At 41.2% G+C, this 25,702-nt stretch overlaps 1 protein-coding gene across 1 annotated transcript in view; it reads left to right on the top strand.

Annotated features, from left to right (window-relative positions):
- The window catches only part of LOC136350845 (uncharacterized), a 44,915-nt gene that overhangs the window by 17,048 nt on the left and 2,165 nt on the right, over positions 1-25,702 (top strand). Inside the window, exons 3-14 of the mRNA XM_066302948.1 lie at positions 8,727-9,161; positions 10,208-10,475; positions 17,904-18,025; positions 20,015-20,203; positions 20,261-20,450; positions 20,510-24,151; positions 24,206-24,362; positions 24,414-24,498; positions 24,556-24,795; positions 24,861-25,012; positions 25,066-25,327; positions 25,380-25,684. Of these exons, the coding sequence (XP_066159045.1) occupies positions 8,729-9,161; positions 10,208-10,475; positions 17,904-18,025; positions 20,015-20,203; positions 20,261-20,450; positions 20,510-24,151; positions 24,206-24,362; positions 24,414-24,498; positions 24,556-24,795; positions 24,861-25,012; positions 25,066-25,327; positions 25,380-25,684 (6,045 nt within the window). The 5' untranslated portion in view covers positions 8,727-8,728. The remainder of the gene's footprint in view (positions 1-8,726; positions 9,162-10,207; positions 10,476-17,903; positions 18,026-20,014; positions 20,204-20,260; positions 20,451-20,509; positions 24,152-24,205; positions 24,363-24,413; positions 24,499-24,555; positions 24,796-24,860; positions 25,013-25,065; positions 25,328-25,379; positions 25,685-25,702) is intronic.

Genomic DNA, 25,702 nt, shown 5'->3' with positions numbered 1-25,702 from the left:
CGTAAACTCGGTTTAAATGGCATGACATTATGGACACAGTCCTTTGAGAATAATATTTCCTTCAGTCACGAGTTATTTCATTACGAGAATCCTCGGGCTCTCGCTTTGGCCGATATTACGTCAGAAGTTTGTGGTGCAACCATCAATGTGATCTCATTTGAGCCACATCTACATATTGTGCAGGAGCTTTAGGGAATGTCCGTATAGTTGAGGACCTCTTTCGATGGCCCATTCCGTCGGGCCGTTACGGCCCCTCGAAGGTGCTCGTAAGAACAAAAGGTGGCAATTAGTTTGACTTCGTCAATAGTCGTCCAAGTCGCGGTATTTGCAATTTTTTATGTTGTGATAGTCTCAAATTTATGTTGTGATAGTCTCAAATACCTGTTGGTATCCATCACATACTTTGGCATACCATCGAAGGTATTATCACATACCACAAAAATCATACGACGATAAGCCTGTGTTATCGCATACCTCGTCATGCCATCAAAGGTATCGCCGCGTACCGTGAAAGGCATGTGATAGTAAACCGGTATTATCACATACCTTTTTTATGCCATCAAAGGTATCACCGCGTACCATGAAAGGTATGTGATAATAAACCGGTAATATCACATACCTTTTTATGCCATCACAGGTATTACCGCGTACCATGAAAGGTATGTGATAATAAACCGGTATTATCATATACTTTTTTATACCATCAAAGGTATCACCGCGTACCATGAAAGGTATGTGATAATAAACCGGTAATATCACATACCTTTTTATGCCATCAAAGGGATGATCACATACTTTTCCTATCATGAAAAGTATGTGATAATAGCAGCCGGTACCTAGAACTACCAAGGATCTTTGAGAACTTTTTCTCAGGTGACACTCTTAAATTAATCGCGTGTAAACAATTAATTTCTGCTTTCAATATCTCGCATTGTTATGAGCAATTCAAATTGGATTTTTCCTCAATTCACTGGTTGCACAATAAAATTGAAATTAATTGGAAAGTTGTTAACTTCGCCAGATATTTCGCTATACCACGCGGTACCATTTCCTTAAAAAAAATCTCAGATATGCTTAAAGGCAGCCCCGACTTACATAGGTTAAGAGCATTTAAAATTTTAATTGACAATTAGCACTTTAATGTTTCTTTCAGTCATGAAAATTGTTACGTATTATTGCTACATGACCGTTGGAATGGAGGCAAGAAATTCTCTGTTGAAACTGGTGAGCTACAAACCTGAAACAGTAGTACCGCAGAAGATCACCTACCTGGATTAAGAGACACTGGAAGTGTCCGTTTTTTTTAGATTTTTCTTGTTTTAAACCTTTTTCCCCGTCTGTCGCATATCCAGATGCTTTTGCAAATTGCTGGAAAACCGGCGACTGATAAGGAAAACTGCAAAAGTTGCAATCATTTGCTTGTGAATCACGCAAGTTACATCTCTATCATACGGGATGTCCTGCTGGTCCCTGACTAGCACTAGGTTAAAAATTGGCGGTTCCATAACCATCACTAAATAAATCAGTGATCCACATTCAGCCTCGTCCTTCCACCGTTTCTGAAATGTGGACTAAGCACTGGTAGATAATAATGAGCTACAAAAAAGCAGGCTAACTAACCCTTATAGGGTGATCTGAACTAACTTCCTCATCTTCAGGACCCGAAGGATCGCCCTCATCGGCCAATTATTATTCTTATCTCCTGGTCGAATCACGAGTCGATTCCTGGTCTCCCCTGGGTCATGTTCGAAAACGGACATTTCGTTACGCAGCACCGTACCCCCTTTGACAGATGAGATATCCTTGGAACAAAACCAGGACAGTGCTCTAGAGTCCAAGATGATTGAGGTTTTGGGGGCGGTCGGGGAGGTACGTTTTTAATGAATGTGCTCGAGGATGTGACTGATCGATCAGAAGGAGGTTAACTGAAGTTCTTTTAAGGGTCTAGAGAATACCGCATTTTTTTATTTTATTTTTTTAGATAAAAATCGCAATAAATTTCTCATCAGAATTTGGCCCCGTTAAATGTTGCGGGACGGGGAAAGGAATTTTTTTTTTTTTTTAATTAACAAGCTGCCCGAGTCTTACGACAACATACACACAATATGTGTTTATGTTCAGAACGCAAAAATGAGGAAATTTTGTAGAAACCTCGCTCTAATCAACCTTAATTACTCTTCACAAACCTACAGTGAATACCGCAAAAATTAACAAACACTCGTTATAGAGCCGTGGCTTTCCGGATGGATAGACGGTTAGTTACCATAAACGAATAGATAAGAACGACGATTGTCTGCTTGACTTCGACTAATGACCCAACAAAGGACTAAAACGAAACTAATCATCTGATTGGTTTCGTCTGACCTCAGTTTCGAACTAAGACGAGACTGACCATTAACACGTAACTTATAGGGAAATGGCTATTCTTCGAGTTGGAAAATTACATGTATAAGTTGTTGTATAAACGGCAATTATTAAATCGTATTGTCGATGCTAATGAGGATCATTAATATTACATATTACATATAATATTTTGCTGTCCAATTAACCACCAAGGTATCCAATCTGCACGCAGTCAATCGATTTTTAAGGCCATTTGGAAGGCTGCGAGATTGCGATTTTGCGATTAACATTTGGTGGGATAAACCTTACGTCTCTGTTGTTCAGCTGGAAAGCACCATCGTAATCTTTATCATTATCTAAGGCCAAAAATGCAAAATTATAATTCGGGCAATTTTCAGCCCCTTTTGAAGTAGATCTAGATTTCCGTCAGATTTATTCATGATGGAAAGAAGAAAGAATCGAAGCCGTAATCTGATGTGAACGATGGTGGCTGCGAGAGCAACCTCGAGATTACCCTCTTGACAATTGGCGAACGGAATTGTACGGAAAGAAAAAAATTCTGAAGACGGAAAGGGTGAAAGGAGACGTTTACGTGTAGGTATCACGAACCTCAATTAAACATTAAATATCTAGTTCGGGAATGGGATTCAAAGGTGAAATGAAATGTAGCGATAGCATTAAGGTTCATGAGCGCAGCGCATATTTCGTTAAATTTACCGTGTCTCGTGGATGGCACATGCTCAATGCACTTAATGTTAAAGACCGTATTGAAATCAAAAGCAAAACAAAACCTAATGGGTAAAATTATGGCCGTAAGCACACAAAGACACATAAAAAACCTAATGGTGCATCAAATTAGAATTTTTTTTCTTCGTGATTTCACAAAAGCCGCAAATCGTAAAAGGCCTATTGCTTCTTCTAATGGCTATAATTGGAACGGAATGTAAAATGATTACTCTTCTACACTCGGACGATTCGAAGAAGAAGGAGAAGAAGATGAAGACGAATCATCGGTTTCACTTTCTTTACACTATAAGCGAATCCCTGCGAACGTCTTCCTGCTAAAACGCGATGATACAGGGCGTTCCTTAAGGGCGAGCGGATATTTTAAGGCGGGATTCGACATAAAAAAATAATGAGATTTTCTCATATAAACTATGTTCCAAAAATGTCCCGTTGCGAGAATGCAGGGCTGCAAAGTTTCAGAAAAAAAAAATTGAATTAATGAATATTTCCGAAACTGCTAGAGATATTTCAATTAAATTTGGTATGTAAAGACGGTTTATAAAAGGGCATCAATTGCGGTAAAAATATGCGGTTCAATGCAAATTTATTCATAACCATTCTAATACGATAAATAAAACAATGGATAATTTGACATTTGAAAAAATAATAATAGTTTATATGAGAAACTATCATTATTTTCTCATGTAGAATCCCACCTTAAAATACCCGCGCATCATTAAAGAACACCATGTATAGGGTTTCTAGAGCTCCACCACGGGGATCCGGGTGACCATAAAGGAAGCATAAATATCACCCTTTTCATTCCACGTCACACAACGGAGGCATACGTTGGCCGGCACGCTCGCCAGATTTATCTCCATTGGATTATTATTTGTGGGGAAATGGGGGAAGTCCCATTTACAAAGCTGTGCCCATCGAATAATTGACGAGCTGAGAAGGAATATTATTGATCAACTCAAAGTCAATAATTTCTGAATGTCCCGTCAAATAAGCACAGGGAAACACAAAAGCGTTTTTCCAAAATTTCGTTTTTTTTTCGAATAACTGCGAAAGCCGCGGGAATTTCTCAAAATTTGAAGCGGCGTACTCTTGAACTCCCAATTACACATTTTGTCCCAACTTAACCGACCTCATAGTTCTTACGCTTGCCGAGAGCCACATGGTTGAGATCCAGAAAAGGACCATTATTACCCGTTTAATTCAGTCTGTTTTTCTCTGATTTTGCCGAAATCTTCCGAATCCGCATGGAGGACAGTTTAAATTCCGCGCTACCATAACGGCAACGGTGCGGTGTTAATCTGCTTACCAAGGACTGAAGCATATTTCTAAAGTACCAAAGTATCTGGTGCAGTGCTAAAATGGCTCACACCGGAATCAAATAACCAATGTTCATTCCTGCAAAAGCAGTAAGAACCACGTCTGTGTCTGGCGAACCCGCGACGTGCTTATGGGTTCTTTGGCGGAACGTTAACCTCGCCATCAGGGTCTCAATGCAGACGTCGAAAAGAAAATCTGAACCTTAATAATGAAAGCCGCGACATGGGCGGTTTCCTATGCCGGCAAGGTACTTCGAATCAGTTTCGTTCGGACCCTGCATAAAGCGTAATTATTTCCTTTATTTTTTGAGACCGGAATACCGTCCCAATCACCAGCAGGGGGTATGGGAGAAGTGGAACCGCACAAACTTCTAAGTTGAAATTAATTGAGAGTGACAGTCACCCTCCCGCCATAGAAGGAATCTGTCCGGTTCGAAGGCTCCGGGAGCGATTTGAATTCGAGGGGCGCCTTCGCCATTTTGTCACCACCGCGAGTGGCGGAATTTGCCATTGTCAGCGATGGCAGTCAATCAAAATACTGTGCGGTTCCACCGCTCCAGACGGCCCCCAGGGAACGAATAAAGGAAGTAATGAACAATACGCTGCGAACGTATAGAGCGATTTTATAAGAGGTAATGCAAAATTTATATTCAAAAGGGGTTTCGCCATAACGCACCTACATTGAATGTTAAGGCAAATACAAGCTCTCGAAGACCAAATTGCTTATTATGAACATACCATTCATGCGTTCATTAGAGAATATTTTGCTGGGCGCACAATAGGCGATTGAGCATGCAAGAAATTCATTACGGGTTTGACTAACTCTACAGGAATGTCAGTGAAACCACCGCTGCTCGATTGGTTCTTTTAAAATGGAGTTGACTGATAAACCAAACACATGCAGGTTTATTTTAATTTACGTGTGAAACTTGCCAAGAAGTTTGCATGTTCTTCACGCTCCTATTTCCGGATCGTGTGTTCTCTAACTAGTTTGCCTGCCTCTTCTGTGTTTACAACTACATGCAAAATATTACGAAGTCGTTACCATTCCGTTCGAAATGAAGAGTTCACGCTGGTACCATCAAGGTACCAATGCTGAATCTAGTATTGTTTTGTTTAACAAAGTTCCGTTATGGCAGTAGTTCGCACGAGTTTATTATACAAGACCATCACTGCAGTGGTTGGGTCAATTTAATGAATGGTGTACCATGATTGCATCAGTAGGAGTAGTTTTGAAGAAACTGAGCACTAGTGACAGTTGAAATTTATGATTCCGTTAACGCTGGTTCTCGCTGATATCGAATTCTCCCATTTGAGATTAGAACAAGGAAGAGCATTACTCAAGTTACTTCTACATGCAGAAAAAAGCTACCAGCAAATCATTCATTACCTCTGCAGTCTCAAGTCCAATTACGCGCGAATTCAAGCATCTTTAAGCAGCGAAAAGTTCAGATCTCATCAGTTAGGTCGAGCAGGTTGCACCATGATCTACCAGTTGCTCGACATTCTGCCATGACGTTCGAGCCATCATAAATCTTCGATCTCGTCCGTATGTTGAGGCTCTTCATCGGAGTTTGCGTATCTTCCACATTCCCTGCCGCTTCAGTACGTTGTGAGATTGGGAAAAATTTAGTAGGTCCTCACAAAGCAAGTTGGCCCCCCGTTCCCGTCCGGAAAATTCATGTAGGCCACAGGAGGAGTTGAGTATTTACCTCGATTGTTCCTACCCAGCTCGAGATCGCCTCCCTAGGGCAGTTGAGGTTACTTGCCACATGTGAATTTCCAAGCTTAAAAAGATGCGCGGTAAATGCCTGCTCGAAGCTACGTAGAAAGTTGTGATAACCAGCCGAAGCGATATAGATGAGATGTTGGCAGTATTGTTGCGGCTGGCGCGCGACAACCGCAGATGGAATATCGAGGCAAAAAGGGATTCATCGGGGAGGTATTTCATTCTGGTGTGGTCGATTATGTTAATTTGCGTAAAAAAATTGCGGATCCTTCGAGTCATAGAAATTTTTAGTCGTAGAGATTTTTTGACATTGCGTTTGTTGGTCGACATGGGACTCGCTAAACCTGACCTAGTTGCAACATTTTTATGTTGCTAGTGGAAGCTGATACAATGCAAATAGCCTTCAATAAGTTAAACTACATGAAAATTAGGTTATCGCCTTTGGTAAGGTTAAGAAGTGTATTTGAATAGAAAGGTTGCGTTAAAACAAGAATGTTTAGTGGCCAACTAGGCCTAGTTGTCCATTAGTCATCATGCTTATTTGCATAAATTTTCAGTAATGAAACGGTCGCAATTGTTGAATTATTTTTGTAGTGTCGCCCCGGCACTGAACAATGGCGATCATGCAACAAAGTAAAATTAACGAGTGTTCACTTATGCGCTGTTAGATGACTTACTATTAGTACCGTTAAGGTATCGATAGTTTATTGTTATTGAATTAATGATTAACAAGGCTTGAAGGATAAAAAAAAAGATATATTACCTACACTTGGTTAAGGCTGTTTCTTGAGGCTGTTTCACGACATGTTCCCACCACACATAAATATAAAACTAATTCAATCAATTAAATTGGTACCAATTGAAGTCTTGAAGTTTCAATTGGATTGTATTGCGGTTGGGTTGGTCAGAAAAACCGGGCTGGTAGATTCCGGTTCAGTTTTGTGAAAAGCATTATTTCTTTGAAGAAAACCGAAAGGCCGTTGGCGATAATAAAGAAGTCTGTCATTTCGCTTAAAAACCGAATACGCAGGAGAGAGTGGTTCACCTTGATATCTTTTACCTGTGCTCAGGAACGTCTCGAAATTTGTAGGAAATACCCATTTAAAAATACCCACGCAGGGTGTCCGATCATCGGGATCTCGGTAACCATAAGAGATACGGGGTCGGTTAGATTGGGGTAAACGTGCGCAGGGTTTCGGGTTGAAGAACGTGCAGTTAAAAAAAAACTATATTTTTTTAATTGAATACCTCCCGTTTCTTCCAATTCCCCCACAGAAATTTCGCTAACTTCCGTGCATCTTCTGGTTTGTAATGCGTTGGCCGGCTCGTTCGCCAGATCTTGCCCCACTAGATTATTATTTACGCCGAACAACGAAAGACATTATCCATCGGAGACATGATGCGAATGTACCTTGTTCCGAATTAGACTGAATTGGTTTTTTTTTAAGAAAATTGTGAAAAACACACCTATTTTCGACCGGAAAGATCTTCTCAATGTACTGATATTACGAGACCATGGCGTGATGCCACTCTGTGCTATTTTCGAAAAAAACTCATTTCCGCTGAAAATCATGATACGCGTGTTATATACTGACCACCACTATTATAAGATAACCATCAGGCGAAGTCTTAGCCTAGGCCTTGGTTTTTATGGTCAGGCACTGGTGCGTTACTTTATTCTTAAGGAACTATAGCGGGTGGTTTCTGCTGATATATGACACTGATATCACATTTCTTGGACAATTGTATTTGTTTAAGGCACGCCTGTTATTTCACCTGACCCCCTTTGAAACATGGTCAAGATTGAAAGGTTGAAAACATGTCACTAACCGACATTGACTATGAAAAGCGTTGCCTTAGTCTCTTTTGTAAGTAAAGTAAGAAAATGTGTGTGCGGCAAAAACTGCGTTGCTCAAAGTATCGTAAAAGTAACGCAAGAAGTAACGTTTCAATCACGTTATTTTCACGTTACTTTAAGTAACGTAATATTTACGTCACTTAAAATGACGTTATTAAAACGTTCAGTTTTCCGAAAGTCAGAGACTTTGTTGATTTGATTGATATTCAGAAGCATTTAGAACGCTTTTGTGGTGACATTGTCGATACATCCTTCTCGAGGTGGTAAACACGATTGATTTGTTCATTAGGCTTATTAGGACCATAGTGTTAAAGCAACCGATGGAGGAGATCTTACTGTTCCTCGGAGACGATTACGTAACCGGTACTAATGACACAAAGTGAATGTGTTAAATGCGTATTTGATCACGCAAACGGATATCACAATAACGAAAATGTTAAGACACTTGTCACTCAAAAATTCAAAATTTCCTCAGTAATATTAGATAGAACGTACGAAAACAGGAAAGTAAAGCACATAAAAACTAAAAGTTCTTACCGACTGACCATCGAGTCCTTTCTCCTCTGCCACCAGGAAGTCGTCTGGTCTGGTTTGCCTGACGGCCATTTCACCTGTTAAAAATTTTCTCAGTTATGATGACTCTTTCATGCCCTTAGGCGTTACGACATCGCGATGCACTCATAAGCCTTTCATGCACTAAACCGTTCACTAACAAGCGATATTCTCATTCTAGATATGGACGCTGACAGTAGCTATGGTGGCAGCGACACAGCTCAAGACTCCAACTCCGCTCATGAGCATAGTTCGAACTTTGACCCTCATTCTCACGATATGACTTCAACCACCATACACACGGTGCCTATATCGACGGAGGAGCAAGACTCAAACAAGTATTACCACAAGAATGAGGTCACTTTGCCCATTCACTACGATGAAACTGATTTTCAAAATGACAAGAACAAAACTAGGTCCAAGGAGCCTCACTACATGTCCACTGTTAACTTAAATATCAAGCAAAGCTTGGAGAACCACAGCAACTTGGAGGAGATGAGCAAGAACTATAGGAGTACGAATTACTTGAACGCCGATTCTCCTCAAAGTATGAGGAAGGATGTCGGGATTGAGAATCCTGCTTTCGATGAGGACGAGCAAGTTACCAATGGAGCAGGTACGTTGTTTCCACGTTTTAAAGTTTTGAAGTTGAATCGGCCTAGTCGATTTGCGTTCAGTCCTCAATAGATGCAATTGATTCTCCAGAAGTTCCCCGAATCTCCCTTTCGTCATCCCTCCCTTGCTCATCTATGTTTCATCCTCGTTGCATAGATTTGTCAGTTTTATATGATATACACCACCCAGTAAAAAATAATGCTTCATAGTAGAGCATCAAATGATCAGAGACAGGATAATGCGAGGCCACAAACTGCGAACGTTATTCAAAGGTACCTGAGACAAGCACAATTGGAAATGCTGCTTTGGCCTGCACGGTCACCGGACCTATCACCTATTGAACCTCTTCGGGGCACGATGACTCACCATCTTCGAAACTTCACGAAACATCCAAACCATTTGAATGACCTACGACACCATCTTAGGGTAGTGTCGATTGAAATACACTAGGAAGACATTAATCGTTTGTTGTACATCGCACTGTACGAGGCGGTGTCATTAATTATTGACCTTTTAATTATTAAATGTTGTTTTTTTACTGATACTCTGATATTCTGTTATGAAGCATTATCTTGTCAAAATTATAAAACTTAATTATCGTTATTACCAGGTTGTGCGTTTCATATGAAAGTGAGTGTGACACTAGGAAGTCAGGTACTTCCTTGTACAATTTTTCAGTAGCACACTCAAGGCGTTAATTCCGTTAGTTGAATTTTCACCATTGGTATTAAATTTAAGGTCATAAAGACCGGTCTCACCCAACACTTCTCCGTTGCATTAGTATTAATTGCACCTAAAGGAGCTAAACCTACGTCTTCTGAAAAGAACTTAAGGTACAAGGTGTTCGTTTCTGGAGCTCAACTATTAGGGTCTCAACAACCATAGAAGATCACTTAAAATTGGCCCAAAGTTGCGTAATTTGCAATTTAATTTCGAGGCTCGACGTTTCGCTTTTCGCCGGTCATCATCAACTTTCGGTCTTACGGAGGACATCTTGGAATCTCACATTTTTGAATTTCCTCACTAAACGCGCATTTTCCTTTGCAGTGAAAAGCACATTCGACCACTCAAAGCCCTACAACGGAGAGATGGCCCGCGGTCTGTCCACCCCCACCAAAGGTGACGAACCCATGACCGAAGCGGTCAACTTGGAGCTTATCAACTTAAAGCCGACTGGCAAAGACGTGGCGGGCCCTTACGAAAATGGGATGAACGGTGTTAGTGGGATTCCCATGAAAAAGGAAGACGATCCGGAAATGGCGAATCCATACGACGAGTACTTTGTTCCTGTTAATGAGCACCGCAAATACATGAGGTAAGTCCACTTCTTGCGTACAACTGGACACATGTACATACACGTTTGTTGCGTTGAATATCGGCCGCAATGGCCAATTTTTCGAAGCAAGGGCAAAAGCTCTGGTCAAGCAACAAAAAAGCTAACAGCTGCTCATAGAGTGAGAATGCACAAACGCGCCATTGTCTCTCGAAGCCTTAAAAGCTCATTTTGAATTTCCCAGGTTGTTTTGGGAGATGAATGGGTTAAACTCTGTAAAATGAAGAATTCCATTATCATAACAGTAGGTAGATGGAATCACGCAAGCATCATTGCGCTGGATAATAGCATACATGAATCGCTTCTTGGAGGTTGCAAAATTGAAATTAGTAGGTATAATATGAGCGTAAGCTAGGTATCGCGGGTTTATCACGTATCATAGTGTATCATATATCATAGTGTATCATATATCATCATATATCACCTATCATGCGTAGCGAAAAACGGGCTCATTTCATTGGTCACCTACCATGCATTCCCCACGAGTTACTCAGGCCGCCGCGCGGCCTAGACTGAAAGTGAAGGCAGGAAATCCATCAGAACACCACCGAAAGAGCTCTCATGGTCTCATGAGATTTTTTTCATTGAGATAGTAAATCTACTTTCTGCCGGACTATAACGTTACAAAATTCCTCCGACCATTTTTAGGGAAAACCGCACATGATTTGGGGGATGTCCCAAAACCATCATGATGATTGGGTAATTCAATAGCCGAAGAGAAAGCAAATTGAGGGCGAAAGTTAACACTTTACGACTTCGCTAGCCCATTGTGTTTTGATATAGACCTTTCACTGGAAGACCATAGAATGGGCAATAAAATGCTTCATGGGCCTTAGTACTGTTGATTTTGTGACGCTACCTGCGTATCGGTGTAAAAATGCTGCAATGTCGATCGGCACAGGTCTGCTGAATTCAGGTAAATTAGGGACATTTTGGCACACGGTGAGGCAAAAAAAAACCGCAGAAACTGAGCAGTTGGGCCCCGACACCGAGATAAATGATGCTGGAGCCGCGGTAGCCTCCATCTGAGTGAGTGAGGAATTCAAAAGAATTTAACTCGCCTGTCCAGTTCTTAATTTATAATGATGACGTTAAGTTGGTAGATAAAAGTTGTTTAAACGTGAAACCCACTCAAAACGAAAAATACGTTTTTAAGGTCCGTTTCAGATCTAAAGGTACATCTGCATCACTTTCCTCTACGTACAGCTTTCACTGACTTGGTTGCGACCTTTATGTCCTCACTGTACCTCACGCGTCTCACTTTCTGATGGACCACACAAATGCTCGTCAATGTTGGACACAAAAATCGGAGATTTTGAAGAAACTCGGACCGAATCTTTCATAGCTACATACTGACAGGAATGCTGTTGACATTGGTCGGTGCATGACAGGTGTCAGCAGTTTTTCACGAGTTTTTCTAGGACCAAAGTTGGCGATGGTTGATGAATGACATATTTCAGCAGTTTTTCACGGGTTTTTCTAGGACCAAAGTTGGCGATGGTTGATGAATGACATATTTCAGCAGTTTTTCACGGGTTTTTCTAGGACCAAAGTTGGCGATGGTTGATGAATGACATATGTCAGCAGTTTTTCACGGGTTTTTATAGAACTACAGTTGGCATTAGATGATGTGCGAAAGATATCCACGGTATTTTACGGGTTTATCTTCCGAAGGTACAAAGAGGATTGACACCAAGTTGGTTATGGAGAAACAATTCGGCGTCCTTAATAATCTAATTTCAACACTTTCTCGTGTCATTAGTAACGATTACGAAACAACATTTTCATAATGGGGACTGTTACTTAGTTTTATCCAGCCTGCGCTCAGGTGGAAACTTAAACCATAACTTTCCTAAAATTTGTTCATTAATCATGTATTAAACCTAATTGATCAATGACACATCTCACAAACACGCATAATCACCCCAGACACATTACTAATACCGTTTTGGACATATAAATGCACTTTCCCTTTTATCGGCTGAGTAGTTGAAATGCACAACCACTATTGCCGCCTCCTCTACCGTCCACGTTCAATTTCGATTTCAATCGGCGTAACAGAAGACAGAAACACCCAGTTAAGTATTTACTTGAATAATGTATTACAAAACGGTCTGTCTAGATCTGCGGTTTTCTCCTTCGAAATTTTTTTTTTTTGTCAATGATGGCGTTAGCATTTTGGTTATTGCGGGGGCAAGTGGCAATGACGAAGTAATTGTTGGCTTCAGGAACACGACAACAATTTTTTGTACAGCTAAATGAAGCGGTAAAGCTGGTTTGCATCTGGCAAATTGCAGATGTGGGTCTAAGCGAATTGGTTTCAGTAGGACATACGTGACGTGAGAAGCTATTAGAGGAAAAATTTCGAAGAAAACGTCTCCGGAAGTCCGTTGAAATCCTCGCTATTGCTGAGAGCTCCGCTATCTTTAATTAAGAATCATCATCACTCGACTATCGAACTTCATGAACCCGGCCCCATGGACGAGTTTCAGGTGGATGCACGTCGATCTGGTTCAAAAACCCTCCCAGTGGGCATTACGCGTTATGCCCCACAACCCGACAAATATCCACAATCTTTTTCCGAGTTTCCGCTAGACCATACGCCGCGCTCATTGGCAACGCGCGCTTTGTCGCTTTCGGGATGACGAGAGCGACCTTACCGCGGTTACTAGGGAGCATCCTGCTTAACAATGAGGACACCGCGTCCGGTCCCTCCAGCAATATTGCCGGGATTGCGCCACCTTATCTGATCCGACACCTCATGCAGATTGAAATGACCCATTTCGTCGCCTCATCTACTTTCCGGGCCGACATACGCTCAGCCTTGGTGACGATTTTAGTGACTCATTTCTTTTTCCCATGAAAAATAAGAAATACTTATTGAGGCCGCATTCCTCCGTTGCGCGCAGATGTTGAGTAAAATTCCTCGGTCTCGTATCCGTTACCGAGTTACCCGTGGTTGGGCTCCAGCAACGGACACCCTGAAGAGTACCCGTTCCTAAGTAGGGATTTCGCGATACTGGGCCCCCATGAAAGGCGTTCTGAGTGAAATCACAACCGAAAATCTGTCGTTATCTGCCGGAATATTACGCGGCTCTCATATTTTACTTCAACATGTTTCGGGCAAAATAGTAATTGTTACGAAACATTTCAAAAACCGTATCGTTTATGGGTTTTCGAACCGTGTCTAAACCATAGAGCTATCTAGGCTATTGACCAGAATAATGATATAATTCCGCTTCTGGTCACCAAGGCCGTTCAAATCAGGCGTAGAATTAGCGAATGGTTCATTACAATGAAACATGTTTTAGAGACAAAAGACTGGGTGTAGGACATAAGAATGACAAACTGTTCTATCAAGTAAATTAGTGTTTCTTTGCGCTGATTAATCTAGTGCAGAAGGATACCTGGCGAAGTGATAACAATAAAGATTGATTTTTCGTATATTAAGAGAAACCTATTCTGTAGACTCATCCGTGGGAAGATCGAGGCGATCTGAAACTTCGTCATAGAGACAGCCCGGTACTATGAATGCGACCAACCTAAATAATCGATGAAAGACCCACAAGTGATCAATGCATTTACAACTATCATTTATTAATCGCTCATTTCACATTTAAAAAGGACGAGTCCTGAGGCACCTTTGAGGGGAATTTTCCGTGAATTTTTTCGCCCCGAATGAAGATTTTGGGAAAACCCAAAATCTTCTTTGACTCTTGCCATAATCTTATAAGTTTTGCAAAAATCTTTCTTTTCTGATCCATCCTCACTCCCACAATCCCCATGCTTTGGCACATAATTTTGAGTCATTTTGAAAAGTGAGAGCCAAAAGGCGACGAGGGGTATTACCGCCCTTTTTGCACCACCCAGATTGCTGTGTTCGCCAACGAGTCATTTTCAAATTAATTTTTGTTCGTACCACAAAACCAACTTAACACATTTTTACATTTGCGATATTTACGATATTGCAAATGTCAAAATTTGGGGTCGCAAGCGCCGCATTTGAGAAACACGGTGATTTCCGCACAGTTACGTACCAGTTGCATAGAAAAAAAAGTAATGAGCAAAAAACGATGAAAAAAAGAGACGCGCTGTACACGCATAATCAAGGCCGGTGGCAGCAAATTGCGCTGCAAATGTGAAATTTGTAATATACAGGATGAATCATTGGTGATAAAACGTGGGGAAACCCTACATAATATGAGGATTGGGCCCACCGTATTTTAAACCAGTGTCGCGTGCTTCAAATTCCATTCAATATCACAAAAGGGCGTCTGTTTTTACTCAAAAAAGATGATCCCGTTCAATCCCGGTACCTCTCATCGCTTACGAGATTTTTACCCATAAGCTAATTTGTGTAGTACCACCTTAAATCCTTAAAAATGAAGGTGGCCGCAAGTGCGCCAACATTTGGACAATGCTTTTCTACATCGATGGATAGGTCGTGGAAGTGAATTTCCATGGCCCGCGAGACGTCCAGACCTTAACCCATTGGACTTCTCAATACGGACAAGTATGATGGCGGTTGTACACACAGGGACAATTAATTAGATCAAAATTTTTACTTGGCACCTTACAAAACCCAAGAATACCAATTTTGGTGTTGATGCTACGAAAACGCTAAAACTCTACAAGAAATTTTATTACAAAATTTCCACTCTGCAATATTGAAACAGGCAACATTAGTTGTGTCGGTTTGGCGCCCCCCATCTGGGGTTCTGTCATGTGCCGATTCCAACGAATCACCCTGTATCAGACCGTCTATTACCCGATAATCTGAATTAATAGTTAACTCTGACGCCTTGATTAACAGGAATAAATGCCATCCTGACTTCTGCAATAAATCTGCACCTTAACTACAAAGTCCGGCGAAAAATTTATTGGTGACCACAGGAACGGGTTTTTCGACGAATATAATGCTTGAATCCAAACAGGTATTGCCATCAGATCAAAATTATTTCTTCATATCGCATAGCGCTACAGCCACCAACCTGTAGCTCAACACCGTAACCAATCCGTTAAGAAAAAAATGACGATGTAACGAAATATAATAACTCATTGTATATTTTAATTCGATTAAGATTTTCGGCTCAGATAAGTGTTACTAATAAGTCTCTTTAATCGGAGTACTGAAACATGCTGGGGCCCGTAGAGGGGTACTCGTACGTGTAGTTAAAACATTTTTGAACGCTCCTCCTCATCGGAGGATAAAACCTCTATCTTAATTGCTTCGAACCGCAGAGAAATTGCACTTAAAGTTAAATAAACAAATTGAATCACTGACCTTGTTACTACTAATTGCTCTCTATACTGCAAATTACTAACAACATTTTCGTCCCTTTAGTAACACCTGCAAAGGCCGTAACAGTGTAACATTTGCCGAATCTATAGCGGCCGGTGAGGAAATTGATCTGTCCACTGCCGAAGATCCTATAGAGTACCCTCGATGGATGAACCAACCTCCACGGTACCGTCATGCTTTCATATACCACACACGCAAACCTACGGCATAATATACCAAATGGGTTATTGGTCTAAAAATTGAGCATTTAGTCATGGGGCTGGCTTTCAAGATGTATATATATATATATATATATATATATATATAATTCACTTACGCTGGTCAGTTTCTCAGTGCACAAAAAATTGTATATATATAATAATACCTTGCTGTTAATATAGAATCTTGAAAACCATTTAATCTCATGAAACAGGATGAGCATCAGCCTTGAGATTTATCCTATTTATATCAAAGTTCATGGGTAAATTAGGTGTGTGGCGATTATGACTGGGTGATGGTGCTGGGTTTTGGTATTGGCCTCCATTTTTGGTATTTAACAGGATGTGGGCTGCTGGTTGGACCGGGCTTTCTACATTAAAAGTGCAATTCAATATTCATTTAATTTCATTTAATAATAGCTTAACATGCCTTAAAGCGCGTCTGAAATTCATAAAATAGTTTAATTAGCTCCTTGCGCTTGGGTGCGCTGAGAATCCGTCTGAAGTTCGGCCAACTGACCGGTACTTGGCCGTTAGAATGTCGGGACATTTGTGTGCGGACGAAATTGTCCAGTTGAAATTGGTACCGTGTCGCGTTCCTTTATGAAACCATCGCAGCATGCGACTTTGCACGCCGATTTGCCGGGAACGCTTTCCCGAAACGAAAAATGCCAAGCGGCATTTCCGGAAAATTTCCTCTCACGATTCCAATTATTTGTAAAAACTCACTAATCAATAACGTCCATAAAAATACCGCTGATCACTTGAGCAACCTGCAGGGACAACATGGGAAAAAGCCTTTTTTTTAGCTTTTCTCTTTATACCCTGCGGCTCTAAATATCACCCCCCCTACACTTTTTAACAAATTATTATTTTTTAATTCAAAAACGGCATTAAAGATGACAAAAAACACTCTCTTTTGACGTCTCTTTATTTTTTACATCTTGCTTACGTCACCGATAGCGCAAAATGGCCGATATTCGAAATTGAACCGTGGGCCAAGCGACACCTCAAATTAACTCCTCCATTCAAACCCACATCCAGTGGCGCATTTGACGTGTCACGTGGCTCATGTTTCAATTTTTCTTTCAATCGGCCATTTTACGCTGCCGGCGACGTGGGGAACATTTAAAAAAATAAATAAACGTTGAAAGACGGTTTTTTCGTCAGATTTAATGCAGTTTTTCAATTTTAAAAGAATAATGATTTGTTAAAAGGTTAACGGAGGGAGACAGGTGACAGCCGCGCGCCATATTTCACAAACCAGGGGCGTCCCCGTGCCACCCACTTTTAAGGCGGCATATTAAAATTGAGTAGGTGCGCAAACTATGAATATTTCACGGTGGTACCGCGAAATTTGAACTTTGGCTTCTCGGAACGACGCAAAAGAATAAAGACGCCATAAATTAACTGCAGATAACGAATTAATTTGTTCTCGATTTCCATTAACGATCGGTCGAACGCTATTAATCGACTTCGGTTATTTTTTTTAATTTGCAGACTTGCATAAAATGAGCAACCGCAGTTGTAATCTGGACATATAATGTTAAATGATCTAGTTTATAATAATTACCTTGCTATACCTTGATTATCGTTAATCGATAATGATTAGAAATATCATTTTAATGCATATCTAATAATCAGCGCAGAAAAGCAGTTTTTGATTAATAAATCTGCAACAATGACTTACCGCGTGTTTTTACTTAACTTCCTATCGGCTACTCTCGTATATTACACGGCACCAACTTATTAAATTCGAAACCAGTACTAACTAAATAAACAATTATGCCCAAAGCAAAGAACCAAGCTCCCTCATAATCTTACTTGCACATTTAAAGCTAGTTGGCACCTACGTATTAAACTCAAGCTGTATTTAGATTAATTCAACTAACAAACGGCTCTTTCTTACAGAGGTGAAAAATTGTATGTCACTATGGACAAACGCAACAAGAAAAGCAGGAACAAATGCCTCTGCTGGACAGTCTGTCTGTGCATAGTAGCAGCAGCATTGATAATAGGAATATTAGCAGCTGGTAAGTTTAGCACCAATTAATATTTGTAAAAATGTTCAAAATGCTGCATGTACTACTAAAATCAGGTTTAATAGCTGTTCTAGTAGAACCAATAAAAATTAATTGTCAATTAAATCCTACAACGAGTGATCATAAAAAAAACTTAGGGCGTTGAATGAGCCATTTGCTACTTACCATAAAATATCTCCAACATCATCATCAAACGACACATAACAACTCGCTTTACCCAAGACGGGTCTCAACATTTCCAATCAATCGACTAAATCTCATTTTATTTTATTTAACTTGATTTAATATATTTCAACTTAATTTAATTTATTTCAACTTAATTTAATAAAATTTAACTTAATTTAATTTATTTCAACTTAATTTAATAAAATTTAACTTAATTTAATTTAATTTAATGAATTAAATCAGTTTAATGGGATTTCGAACGCATGTGACACAGCCATTTCAGAGAGATCCTCTTCGATCTCAGGGCTGGCTCCCGATCTGCGGCCCGGCACTGCGCCATATTCAAATTTTTTTAATATTATTTTCATAGTTATTTGCAAGAATTTCAACGACCAATTTGATTTTTGAACGATAAGGATTTTTCCGCCGATCGCCCCTTGGTTCCCCCTTCTAAAATCGCAAACAGGATATTATCGCACGTAGATCAACGGTTATTTTTAATAAGCCCATTTATGGGCACCTACATTTCATTAAAGTACCGGCAAGGTCACTTGACCATTTTTTTAACCGTGAAACTTACGAAGGCAAAAGTTAGTCATCGCGTTACGGATAACGTATTAAGCTTAAATACGAATTAATTATGTCCATTACAACAGCAAGATTTCGCAATTATGTTATGGTATTCTAAGGTCAAAAAACATTAATAAGTCGTTACTAAAAGTATTAATTGATTTGCTCGAAATGGAGAGCATTAAAAGAGCGAAATTACACTAAAGCAATGAGAGAAGGAAAGTAAAGGTGTCTAGACTAAAGAGTTCTTGCTCGTGGCTGCCACTCACATTCTTCAGGCATTTCCTGCTTCAATTCAATGGACACTCGCAAGTTATACGAGATTAAAACATCTGTTCAACTGCAAGTTTTAAAGTTGCACAACCGACCCATTTTTCCAACGGCCTATCCTAAGATATTATCGCACACTTAACTAGCTAGTTATCCTTGAGAGGATAAAAAGCGAGTTAACGGTTAACCGAAGGTGTCGATTAATTGTATAATTCTCTGTAGCATTCCAATGGCTGCAGAAGTTGCTTTTTGTGGGTACGTGCGAAGGCATACGCCATGGACTTTGAAGAGTAATAAGCAAAAGCTAATGCATGATAGATTTAGAGGAAGGTATAGACCACTGTGATACTTTATAAGTCCGCACATGTACGAGATTATTTTCGGTTAGTTCAGGTTAGCCGATTGCGTCCTCCCACCAGGGAAGAGAGGAAGAGAGACTGAATGAGGTGCGTCCAGGAGCGCGGAAGCGAGACGCAAAACAAAAAATGTCTCGTCGGCATAGAAATAACGAGAAGGAACAGTAATTTCTTTACGACCAAAATTCTGTTTCCTATAAAAAAAGCAAATTTTATTTAGATAAATTGAACGTACGTCAAAGACGAGGGGACTTAAAAGTAGCACTTTCTTCCCTTGGGATGCAAAAAACCATTGGCGATGCATTAAGAGGAAAACGCTTCTGCTCCCTAGAGAGTAAAAGTTCTCACCTCTCTAGGAAGGAAAAGTGCTCTTTTCTTCCCTCAAGCGATGGAGTAAAATGCAAATCGCAACAAAGACCGTAAAAAAACCTTTTCGATGATGGGTGTGCTTGCTTTTAGAGAACGGCTCTATTATCTCTAGATATTCTCTACATTCCGTTCGAGCAATCTTGCCGGGATTTCTTTCATCGAAATCTCATCAGAGAGATGTGCGTGCAGACACCTGAACGCAATGGGCAAATCAGAAATTTATTTCTCAATCACTTCTTATTGTCTTCAGTTGGAATCATTGGAAATCAGGGACCTATGGCACCAAAGGAAATCACAGCCAGACACTTTAACGGAAACGATGCTCAAGTGAAGAGTGCAGGAGTATTCGGGTCTTCTGACAACGTACCAGCCTCACCAGGACCACCAGTAACCACGGTATCAAGTCTACCACCATCCACAGATACTTCTATGATCGAGGGTAATAACCACGATTTTTGAGTAGTAATTCACCCCCTTCTAATTTGTAATTTATTAGTTCCTCGAGCATTAGAGTCTGAAATTGTGATTGACAACATGGAGTTTTCGGATGAGTTGTTAAAAAAAAATAGCACGGAATACCGAAACTTGGCCCGATCCCTAGAAGAAGAACTTAAGAAGACCTTGTTTGCCAATGACGTCCTGAAATATGGTTCTGCCGACATTGAAGTCAAAGTTCTTGAATTCACGTAAGTAATTCATATATTATCGATTTGTGTCCAGTTAAAAATAACTGTCTTCCTTACAGACCCGGAAGCGTAGTAGTAAAATATCGAGTGGCCTGGAAGTTCAAGGAAGGAATCCACAATGCTAAGGATCCATTGAATGCAGAAATGCTCAATAGAAAAATAGGCAACTTACTAGAACGTCAAAACGGGCTTATGAGCAGCTACCACCTGGCCAACAAGCAAATGGACACCAAAAAAATCATTGATCTTTGTCAAATCCAGAACAATGGATGTGAACACTTATGCGAGTTCGATTACACTGATCAACTCGACTTTAAATGCACGTGTCCTCACGGCAAAGTACTTGCGGCCAATGGCAAGAATTGCAAGGAACCGCATCCGTCATTTGCAGAACCTGAACCTTCAGTTGAACCAGAACCATCCCCCAGTTCAGAACCTTCACCAATTGCGGAACCTTCGCCAAGCCCAGAACCTTCGCCAAGTGCGGAACCTTCGCCAAGTGCGGAACCTTCGCCGAGCCCAGAACCGTCACCAAGCCCGGAGCATTCACCAAACACTGAACTTTCACCAAACCCAGAACCTTCACCAAGTCCAGAACCTTCGCCAAGTCCAGAACCTTCGCCAAGTTCAGAACCTTCGCCAAGTCCAGAACCTTCAGCAAGTCCCGAACCTTCGCCAAGTCCTGATCCTACTGCTGAGCCAGAACCATCTGCTAAATCGAAACCCGAACCTGCCCCTTCAAGTCCCGAACCATCAGTTGAGCCTGAACCTGCTGCCGGTTCCAACGCTACGTTAGGTGCTGAATCTGCTGCAGTTAACAATTTGCTCATGAACATGCATGTACCGCAACTTACTACTACAACAGAACCTCAACCTTCAGCAGAACCTCAGCCACTAAATGAGAGTTCAAGCAAACCACGCGAGGAACACCAAAAGCCTTCCGGAGTCGCTGAAGACATACAATCAAACTTTGATAAAGAAACGGTGGCTCCTATTATTGACCATGCAGCAATGACCGAGAAACAGCCGGCATTCTTTATTCCGGTAGATACACAGCACGAGCATGAGTTAACTACAATCAGTTCTTCAACTTCCACTGAAGAATATACCAACAACGCAGCTCCAGAATTGCGATATTTCGATCATGGCATTGAAGCAGAAGATTCTACGGATAACAATTTCGTCCCAGACTTCCACACTCGGTCTGAGGAACATGAGAGCAATGAAGATGCTAAGCATCATGATCAAGAAGAACTTGATAGTCATCATGATGAATACCACTTTGTCAGCGAAGAAGCCACCTACTTGCAACCAAGCACCGAAAAGGTATTGGAAAACAAATCTGAGAAATTAATAGAGCTCACGACTACGCATTCAGCACAGAGCAATGAGAAGAGCACCACTGAGCAAGATCAGTCGGTAAATGGATTGATTAGTAATATTATAAATTCAGCTGAAGACTCCTCTAGGAACACATCAACCGAGACTTTTATATCCAGCACTGAAGTTAGTTCTGAGAACTTTGGCCATATTGTCCCTGTGATAATTGGAGCGCCAAACACTAGTACTGCCGTACCAATAACCACCGAAAAAATCAGTGCTCAATTTGTTCCATACTTAGTCCCGAATAACACTACTGCAGAACCAGTGATTGCCAAGGAGAACCTCGATCTCTTGGTTCCTGTATTGAATGAAGGACTAAATACGAATACTGCTGAACCAATGACCACCGAAAAGATCATTGATCAATTTGTTCCATCATTAACCCCGAATACCACTACTGCAGTAACAGCGAGTACGGGAGAGAACGCTGATCTGGTGACTACTCTATTCAACGAATCACTAAATCCGAGTACTGCTGAACCAATAATCACCGAAAAGAGTGTAGATAATTTTGTTTCAGTATCAACCCCGAACAACAGTACTGAAGAACCAATAAGTACTGAGAAAAACGCTGATCTCTTCGTTCCAGTAGTATCAAATACAAGCAATGCGGAATCGATGAGTTCCGAAAAGGTTCATAAGGAAGAGGAAGTAAGAGCAACAACAATGAATGCATCACCCTCTGAAGAAGATCAGAATAAATTGACGATGGTCAAAGTAATCGCTCCTGAAGCTGACGAAGTAATGCCTGCGGCTCCATCTTTATCTGAAGCCACTACAATCAGCGAAGATGAAAATGAAGTTACCACAATATATCAACCGATAAACATTACTATTAGTAGCTCCACAACCCCCATTACAACTTCCGTAAGCCCTTTGACTGAAGCCTTTGCAGACGTGAACCAAGCTAACCAAACTCACCAGTCCTACCAGAACGAACACAATGTAGGAGAGCACTACATGTCTCCATTTTTGCCCGACATAGAAAATGATACTCTAGTAAAAATATTGAACTCTGACGAGCATTTCATTGAACATCCTTTTGTGGTAAATGAAACAGAGCTTCATGAGCAAAACGATACCAAGCCGCCAAGCTTAGACCACGACCAACTTAATCACAAAAATCCCTTTGATCCAAATCCTACCGATGCCACTTCTTTGGGTGTGGTTCCTTTGAAAAATGAAGATAATGAAGTAGGAGTGGATGTGAGTGCGGAAACCACTAAGTCTCCAGTGATGACCCAAGAAGGTGCTGAGGGAGACTTTAAGAGTAGTCAGAGTGTAGAGCACGTGAAAAATGATACAGCAATTCTTCCTGAAGCCACTGGAAATATAAGTACTTCCAATGAAACTGTTCTACAGCCGGTAAAGGAAAACACTCAAGAAAACTTCACGCTCCCTCCAGAGATATACAACAATGTCCACATCAACAGTTACTTCGAAAAAGAACTTAAAGAGAAACATTTTGGGGATATCGTTGAGAAAACTGAAGCCCCAGCCACCACCATTCCACCGTCCATCAAGCCATCGACTACTGAAGCCATGATCAATGAAACGACTCATCATGGAGGAAACATTACAGAAAGCAACGACACCACGGAATCTGCAATACTCAACGCCGTTGAGACCTATTCGAGCGCAGAAGACTTAGTGGCGATAGACACCACTACGGATAATCTCAAAACCGACGATGTATCTACTCTGGGTAACGTTGCAGAAGCTGCTACAACAATCATCGCTGATCACATAGAAACTGTTAGTGAGGAGGTTGAAGTTTCAGGCAAGGAAAATTCTAGGGTGCCTGAACCTAAACCAGTCGAAGACCAAAAAGAAGCCATGTCAGCTGTAGTGACGAACATCACTCAGGTTGCAGAACCTGAACAATATCAAGTAAAGGAAATTTCTATTGCTGACATAACTACAACAGAGAAACTGTTTGTTATTGCCAAGTCCACTCAGGCCCCACCAATAGAAACAGTGATACAATCGGAAGAGGACCTATCCGTGGCCCCCTTGGACAGCTTAAACAGCATATCTTCAGAAGAACAAAGTGTAATGGATAAATTCAGACCGACTGAAGCGATCCCACTGCCGGAAGGCACTGATAGGAACGATATCAGTCAGGAGTTGAACCATTATGAAAAAATCGATGGAAAAGACTTTTTTGATCATACCTTGAAACCTGAAGATGCAACATTGACCCCTGTATCTGCTACCACACATGAAACCAAGGAAATGTCTCCTCCTACTGCTACCACTGTTGCTACCACTGTTAGGTCCATCGCCGATGGACTAAATACCCATAGCTTCGCAAGCAGGTCAGTTTTCCCAAAATTTCTGCTGGAATTCCTATTTAATAATACTCAAATTAGGTGTGCCACCGGTCAGTTCCAATGCATCAACGGAACCTCTACGAAAGATGGAAGCTACTGCATTCCCGCTCACGACAGATGCGACTCTGTCCTGGACTGTACTGATGGATCAGACGAAGCTGGATGTGTTGAAGAGGGATGCCCGAACAACTTCAAGGTAGCACCTTCCAATTTTGTCACTATAACGTCTTATTAAATACTCTTATAGTGTCTGAGCGGTCAATGCTTGAAACGCCACTTAGTATGTGATGGAATAGTGAACTGCAACGATGGCAGCGACGAGTCTAGTTGCGGTTAGTATGAGTCTTCGACACCATCGCTGACAATCTAATAATAAGCTGCTTTCTTAGAGCTCTGGTCCTGCAGCTTCGACGAATTCGCCTGCAATGAAGGAAAACGGTGCTTGCCCTTGTCGTGGAAATGTGATGGGAGGACTCAGTGTCCCGACGGCTCGGATGAGCAGAAGTGCCACATGACTCAGTGTCAGAACAACTCATTCTATTGCTCAGACCAAGATTCGTGCATTCCTGAGAGCTGGAGGTGTGATGGAAAAACGGACTGTGCCAATGGAGATGATGAGAAGCTATGTGGTATAATATGATTCTACTGGAACGTACAGGTCGAATTTAACTTGGCGATCGTAAATCTCTTCCAGAATGTACTGAAGATCACTTCAGATGCCAAACGGGTGGAGGGTGCATAGATAAAATCCTGAGGTGCGATGGTATTCCTCAATGTGCCGATCGGTCGGACGAGTGGCAGTGTCTCGTCCTGAGCAATTTCACTGATGCGGACTATATTCTTGAAGTAAGCTTATTGACATATCCCTAAATGATTAAAACCTACGGGCTTCTTCATAGATCCAACAGGGAAATAATACCTTCTCTCCGATCTGCATGGATGAAGACCACTGGAACACCACTTTCGCCGATCAGGCCTGCCAGCTGTTAGGATATTCGGGGGCCCTTCAACTTAAAGGTGTGCAAAGACCTAAAGATATGGAAGCTGGTGGCTACTACGAGTTGAAAGTGAAGGGAATCACTGGGCCTCTGCTACCGCAATTAGCTAGAAATGATAATGGAACTTGCAGCAAGTTTGTCTCGCTTCAGTGTCAGGATTTTCGTAAGTTCCTGAGTGCGTACCCGTAACTTAATTAAATCTGGCTGTTATACAGGATGTGGTAGCAGCAACGACGAACGCATCCCTCAAGCAAGGATAATAGGAGGTAACAAGGCAGCGGCCACCCAGTGGCCCAGTTTAACGTTACTTTACGACAAGAAGAGGAACATACAGTGCACGTCCACATTAATAGGCCCCATGTGGGCTATTGCCAGTTACTCCTGTGTAGTGGCCAGTGACAACACCATTCCAGATAATCGGGAGTGGGTGTTGTATGCTGGAAGTACCAACTTCTTCAGTTCTCTCGATAATTCAAGCACTCAAGTTGGAATGGTGAAGGAGATCATCCCTCATCCACAGGTATTTCGGAATATTCTC

This window comes from Euwallacea fornicatus, chromosome 4 (assembly GCF_040115645.1).
Source record: "Euwallacea fornicatus isolate EFF26 chromosome 4, ASM4011564v1, whole genome shotgun sequence".
NCBI classification, from domain to species: domain Eukaryota; kingdom Metazoa; phylum Arthropoda; class Insecta; order Coleoptera; family Curculionidae; genus Euwallacea; species Euwallacea fornicatus.
This window is presented reverse-complemented; position numbering and strand designations above follow the sequence as displayed.